This window comes from Microtus ochrogaster, chromosome 5 (genome assembly GCF_000317375.1).
Source record: "Microtus ochrogaster isolate Prairie Vole_2 chromosome 5, MicOch1.0, whole genome shotgun sequence".
Lineage (NCBI taxonomy): Eukaryota > Metazoa > Chordata > Mammalia > Rodentia > Cricetidae > Microtus > Microtus ochrogaster.
Genome location: NC_022012.1, coordinates 68786484 through 68794050, shown reverse-complemented (window position 1 = coordinate 68794050; position 7567 = coordinate 68786484). Strand labels below are relative to the sequence as shown.

Here is a 7567-nt window from a genome sequence, read left to right as displayed (position 1 = left end):
TGTGTGTGTGTGTGTGTGTGTATGGCTTGTTATGTTTGCATTTTCTGCTCTATTGATTAAATCCAGGACCTCACACATGCTAGCCAAGTGCTCCACCACTGAGCTACATCTCCAACCCAACTCCTTCAACTTTAATCCAAGTCGACACAATTTTAAAGAGGTATTTTTCTCATGCCAAAGTTTCTGTATCATTTCTCATTCTGAAATTTACTGGGATTAATTAATTAGTGTGTTTTTCTCTGGATTTTTCCCAGTCTTCTTATTTATAGTTTAGGATTCTAATAATGGTCAGAAGAATGTTATAACAGCCAAGAATAGTAACATACTGGTAAAATTTTTAATTAGTATATTCAGAACTACAATTTTAAAATAGATTGTATAATAGCACCAGTAAAAGAACAGCTTTGAAAACTTTATTTAACTCTTTAAAAGATACAAAATCACCTAGTCTTCAGCACTGACCTAAATATTCCATCAGCTGCTCCGCAGTTATGATTTCCATCATTGGTGGAAGTTTCACCTGAAAAAACAAAGTATTATTTCTATAAAGATGTTTTGATGATTGAATTGTTTACTTTAGTCAAAAGCAAGTACACATGTGCAGGCAGATAGACACAAACACCTACTATATAAATATATTGACATTTATGCTTATATAATAAAGTCATCCAGGCATGTGGCTCATGTGTATACTCCCAGTACTCAGTAGAATGATGACCATGAGTTTTAAATAAACTTGACTTAAAAAGTGTGACTTTTTCTCAAAAAAATGCAAATAAGGGTGAACAAAATAGTTCAGTAGGCAAAAGTGCTTGATAAGTGAGCTTGATGACCTGAGTTTGATCCCGGGAACTCGGGATGAGAGGATAGAATGGACTCTTATAGTTGTGCTCTGACTTTTACATATACTGTGATACATATGCACATCAAGACACACATGATTCCTTACTCACATCTCATACACACATATACACTATGAAGGGTATGTTAAAATAACAGAAAGGGATGATAAATGCCCCCAGAAAAAGATTGCATAATGCTTTATTAACTTTAAATTTTAAATGCTAATGAGAAAGGAACAGCTGTGGAGAGACATTGGATAATAGAAAAAAAACTATGAAATTAAATCAGTCAGTAAGTATTCAATGATAGGAGAAGACCATAATTAAAAATATATTAGTCACTATGTTCTGTTCAACCAAGGAAAGTGTTTAAATTATCAATTTCTCCAAAAGCTCCCTTGTTAAATTGTTAAAGAAGGCATTCTAGGTTTATGCTATCAAGTATGCTGATGACATATTAAAATGTTTTTGATCAATGATAAATTTTCAAAATGATTGATAAAAAACATAGCAGTGTTAGCCTCTCTGAGAACACATATGACAGCTGATGCTTAGGGTCCATTTATCTTTTGGATTTATCACTCTGTGAAAACCAAGATACACCACACAAGCTTGCTCATCATATTATTCTTAATGAGTTTTATTCTCTGTAACAATGTATTCTAAAGAATAATTTTGGCTGCAGGCAGCATTCTAGTTACTGTCTAGTTCAATGCCTTATTGTAGTGTACTCAATAAACCATCCTTCCAAAAAAGGTAATTTTTTTAAACAAAAGATTTACTTTGTTTACTTATATGTATATATCTAAATGGGTATGTGTCATGTGTGTACACATACTCAGAGGACAGAAAAGGGTGCTAGATCCCATGGAACTGGGTTATAGGCAGTTATGAGTCCCAGCAAGGGTGTAGAAAACCAAACTCAGGTTCTCTGCAAGAGTTGTATGTGTTCTGAGCTACTGAGCCAGCTCTGCAGCCCACTTTCTACATAATTTTAACATTGAAGCTCACTTGCAAATCATAGCTTGCTGTGATTTTCTAACAAAAAGTTGGGTTTCTTACTCACATTATTTATGTATTATTTGGCCATATTTCAATATATTCTACATTTTTTGTATTACAGTAGCAAAGTTTAATTTCTCTAACAGAGACTCCTAAAACACAAAGCCTAAAATGATTACTAACTAGTTTTTTATTTTTTTTAATTTTATGTTTTATGTATGGGTGTTTTGCCTGCATGTATGTCTGTGCACCATTCATATGGTTGGTGCCCATAGAAGCTAAGAGCAGGCCAGAAGAGAGCATCAAATCCAATGGAGCTGGAGTTACAGATGGTGGTTATTGAGCTGCCAAAAGGGTACTGGGAATTGGACCAGGTCCTCTGGAAGAGCAGCCAGTGCTCTTAATCCCTGAGCCATCATCTCTCCGTCCCCACTAAGTAGTTCTTTACAGGAAAATTTACTAATTTTTGCTTTAGACTATTCTAGTTATCATTATACAGTATTTATCAAGGTGTTTCAGTATCATATTTGGAGTGCTGATATCTAGTTAATTTTTTGTATTCTAAAGATGGACCTCTCAATTTCACAGTAATCTGAAAGGAACATTCATACATATTAATGTTTTCTAAAATTATTATTATTATTTTTGGGAAAGGTCCTCACTATATAGCCTTACCTTATCTGGAGTCCACTATGTAGACCAGGCTGGCCTCAGACTCACAAAGATCTACTTGTCTCTGCTTCCTGCATGCTGAGATTAAAGATGTATGCTATCATCAGTCTGTTTCTACATCTTTTGACATTTATTTATTTTGTGTTTGTACCTGAGGATACTTGTGGAGGTCATAAGATAACTTGCCAGAGTCTATTCTCTCCTTCCACCATTTGGGTCCTAGGAATCGAACTCAGACTGTCAGGCTTGGTGGCAAGCACCTTTACCTGTTGAATCTCGTTGCCAACTTAAATGATGCTGGTTTTTTTTTTTTTAAAGAATTATGTGTTCTCTTATTTAAGACAGATTCAATGTGACAAATTCATCAAAAGATTTCATGAACAAATAATTTATCCTTTCTCAAGGAGCCTGCAAGATAGTCCAGCAGGTAAAGGCACTTTTCAAGCCCAATGATCTAACAATTAGAGTTCTATTCTCTGAATCCTTATAATGGAGGGAGAAGCAGGTTGTCCTCTGACCTCTACACATGGACTGTGGTGTACCCTCCCAATACATAAGTAAGTGTAAAAACAAGAAAAAAGAAACCCTTCTTTTTAATTTCGGCAATCTTGTAAAATTAAGAAGCCGAAGAGACAGGGGCTGTAGCTTAGTGGTGGAGCTGCGTTCACCATGGACAAGGTCTGAGGTTCAGCCACCAAGACCAGAGGATAAGAATAATATGGAGACACTGAAGAGTATATGAATTTGGCATATACATTCTATAGTCCTAGGGGTCTATGTAATTTCAGATCATGGTCTTGAGCTTTCCAAGAGGAGACTGCCTACTGTGCTCTGTAAGCACATAAAATGAGAATGACCACCTCTATACTGATATTAGAAGTAGCCTCAAGAGAGGTCAAAGGTAAAAACAATAAAATCTGTGTTTAAAATATTAGTGGAATTTTAAACAGGAACGTAAAATTTTCTAAAGGCGATAGGCTAAGATTTTAACGGGATGGGGAAATAGTAAATGCAGGGGACTCGTCATACAAAGGAAAAAGGAGCAGCTTATATAGATGATACTAATAAAAGCCTTTAGTCCCCAAACTCAGGAGGCAGAAGCAGAAAGACCACTGGAAGTTTGAGGTACACTGACTCACATAGAGAATTTCGGATTGCAAGTTTTTGATCAGTTATCATAGGTAACGGTTAAAGTCTTAATACAATGTCAATAAGTATTGAAGAGACATACGGTTAAGTTCTAACAACTTTTCAAATGTGCTTATGTGTGTTCATGTCTGTCTCCATATGAACAGAGGACAGAGGACAGCACTGGATGACCTCCCCTCTGTCACTTTTCTCTTTATTCCTCTGAGGAAGGGTCACTCCCTGAACCTGAAGCTTATACATTTCTTAGATAAGCTTGTATCAGTAATCCCAGTGATTTTCTTGACCCTGTCCTTCCTCAGCGTGGGAATTACAGATGTTTCTAGAGCACACCTGTCTTGTTGAAGGACACAGCACTCCTGGTGGCCCTTCTGTCTCAGCTTCTCAAGTGTTGGGATGCCCAGCTCCAACAGTTTTTTAATAGTAGAGACACAATTGAGCTTGTCCCGTCTAGTTATTAAATTACCTACTGTCATTCGACTTTCTTGTCACCTTAGTTGATGACTGTGAAACAAGTGGCAAGATATAATTAATTCAAAGAATAAATTAAGTGTTTGAAATGTTTATCCAAAGTAAGTGGATGACTTGTAATATGACTTGGGACTCACAGCAAAGTAAGTTCCTTTTTCATTATAACAGCATGAACTTCAAAAGAAAAAAGAGAGGAAAGAATGAATAACATATGTTCAGTCAGTAAAATGTCTGTCAGAATCAGGTATGTCCAACCTGGCACATTATGTTATGACACTGTCATCCACAAAGTTCACACACACACACACACACACACACACACACACACCACACACACACACACAATTTCAGAATGTTTAAAGTAAGTTAATGATTATACTTTAGGGCACATTCATACTATCCTGAGGTGCAAGCAGCCAAGTACCTGAAGGTGGAGTGTAGAGATCAGTGATAGAGTATGATAGAGTACTTGCTTAGCGTACTAAATTTAGTTCCCAAAAAGAAGTTGCAACCATATTAAATATTCTGCAAAGCCTGATTACCTGATAGAAATTTAGTGATTGTGGAAAGACTGGAACATTGTAGGTCCAGAGTTTCATTATAATTTACCCTGGACTATCTTTAGTCCTCTTCATAGCTCACCTCTGTGCCTGGCTTATCATCTTTGGAATGTATTAATGTAGCAGACCACTAGCTTCCACTAACCTAAAATCGAAGACAGTCAGTAGATGGCATCTGAGACCCACAGCTGAGGTTCTTCCGACCTCCCTCAAGCCCTCACTTTGCTATAACTCACCTATTTGATGTTTCCACCGATGTATTTGAAATATTCTTCACTCTGTTACTCTAACAATTTCATGAAACTGTCACCATATCAGTACATGGGATTTGGGGTAACCAATTTTGTATTCCCAGGACAGGGCCACTCACTTTTGGCTCCAGAATAAATAGTTGCCCAACACTTTTTTGTTTGTTTTGTTTGATCTGATCTTTTCAGAGAGGCTCTCTTAACATAGTACAAGCTGCCATCAAACCTACCATAAGGTAAGAATTTTTTAAAATGTCATCAGATCCTGAACACAATAAAAACAAAACATTCAAAACAAGCAGTGCATAGTGACCCAGATCTGCAATCCCACTCCCAGGAGGACGACACAGAAGGATCAGAGCCAATTTTAGTTACATAGTGAATTTGAGACCTGTCACAAAACTAAATTAAAGAAAAAGCAACTTAATCAATTAAAAGTGGAAAAAAGGGACTGGAAAGACAGTACAGTGGCTCCAGATCACTGGCTGTCCCTTCAGAGTGCCCAAGTTTGATTTCCAGCATACACGTGCAGTTTGCAATTGCCTATTAACTCTAGTTCCAGTAGATCTAACGCCTTCTGGCCTCCTCTGGCCTTCAAAGGCACTGGAATTCACATGGTACATAGACATACATACAGAAAAAAACAATCATACAGGATAAAATAAAAATAATTTAAAAATAAAAGTAGAGAATAAGTGGCTGAAGAGGTGGTTCAAAGGTTAAGAGCACTTACCAGGGTTCCATCGCTAGCACTCACATCTAGGCTCACAAACATATGTAACTCCAGTTCCAAGGACTCTGATCTGGCCCCCACCAGCACCAGGCATATATGTGGTACACACGCATGCATACATGGAAAAAAGCCGATCTCCCTCAAAAAGATACATGGGAGTATCTTATTTTTATAAAAAGTGGAAAATAATGGGGGAACAGTATCAAAGTGGACTTTAAGCCAGGTATGTTGCTGCACACCTGTAATTCTAAAACTCAAATGCAGTGACTAAATAGCAACACCCTGTTTCAAAACAAACCAAAGTAGAAACAAAAAGTGACTATATTCAAAGGCCTAGTTTGTTGGTACCACGTGTATTCAAAGATCAAACATCCTTTACCTGGACCTCCATAGGCATGACTGGAAAAGAAAAAGCAAGGCTTTTTCATTGGTGGAATACTATCAGAACCAGGCATCCACCCATGCAGGATCACACTGTTCACATCTACTTTGCTCACAAATCCAGAGACACATAATACTTCTAATTCTTGAGTGAAGCTGGGAAAGGAAGCTCCAGAACTGTTCCTCAAATCTTTTATGTAGATAAGGTCCTACCACTGTATAAAGCTTTAAATTTCTCCTTACAAGATCTATATTTAAAACAGAGTAGGCAGAGGCTAAGATAAAACCTTTGGCTCACCAGCTGCTTTTCCTTTTTTATAAGTGATAAACACACTTGGAAAACCTCAAAAGAGTTTTGTGCTTACTTTAGGAAAAGAGAGCATGAAAAAATTAGTGTGACTGCAGTTCTCTACAGGATTGGTAGGATGGGGCAGAATAGACAGAAAGTAGTGTGAAGGATTTATGAAAAACACAGGGGAGAAGAGATGAGATGTCATCAAAAAGTAGGGCGACCATAGCAAACAGTCACTGCTAGAAAGATGCTCAAAGACATGGAACTTCACTTCAAGGTGATAAAATAAGAAAAGACCATCTGAAGTTAAAGTTTCTTTTCTTTCTTTTCTTCCTTCTTTTCTCTCTTTCTCTCTTCCTTTCTTTCGTTGTTGAGATAGAGTTTCTCTGTGTAGCCTTGGCTGTCCTTGAACTCACCCTGTAGACCAGGCTGACCTCAAACTCAGACATTTGCTGGCCTCTGCCTCCCAAGTGCTGGGAGTAAAGGTGTGTGCCACTATCACCTGATAAAATTTTTTTGCTATTGATTTTTTTCTCCATTTGTCATTATGTTGCTCTGCTTTATTCTTGCTTATTTTTAAGTGCTCTTTATAAACTAAGAAACTAGATGGCTCAGTGGTTAAGAGCACTGACTGCTCTTCCAGAGAACCCAGATTCAATACCACTCATATGGTGCCTCACAACTGTCAGAAATTCCAGTTCCAGGAGATCTGGTGCTCCTTTCTGGATTCCTGGGCTCCAGACATGCATGTAGTGTACAGATACACATTCAAACAAAACACCCATATATACTAAAGAAGAAATTAGTACTGGAGTCAGGTGAAGACAAACAAAGCACACTACAAACATGTTTGAAAATGTGATAACGAGGGCTGCAGCTGTAGCTCAGCTGACAGGTACCTGCCTAGCATACATGAAGCCCTGGTTAACTGCAGAACCACATAAACTGGGAGTGGTGGCACATGTTTGTAATTCCAGTACTTGGGAGGCTGAGGTAGGAGAACCGGAAGTTCAAAAATCATCCTCAGGCTACATGGCAAGCTGGAGCCCAATCTGTGATATTTAAGACTCCATCTCAAAAACAAACAAAAAAATCAAATAGTGCCGGGCGGTGGTGGCGCACGCCTTTAATCCCAGCACTTGGGAGGCAGAGGCAGGCAGATCTCTGTGAGTTAGAGGCCAGACTGGCTACATGGCAAGCTGGAGCCCAATCTGTGATAT

General features: G+C 38.0%; 1 protein-coding gene across 2 annotated transcripts in view; it reads right to left on the bottom strand.

Annotated features, from left to right (window-relative positions):
* The window catches only part of Mindy2 (MINDY lysine 48 deubiquitinase 2), a 69997-nt gene that overhangs the window by 59155 nt on the left and 3275 nt on the right, over positions 1 to 7567 (bottom strand). For both annotated transcript variants that reach the window (XM_026779028.1, XM_005347663.3), the window contains exon 2: positions 463 to 520. In XM_026779028.1, coding sequence (XP_026634829.1) covers positions 463 to 520 — 58 coding nt within the window. The remainder of the gene's footprint in view (positions 1 to 462; positions 521 to 7567) is intronic.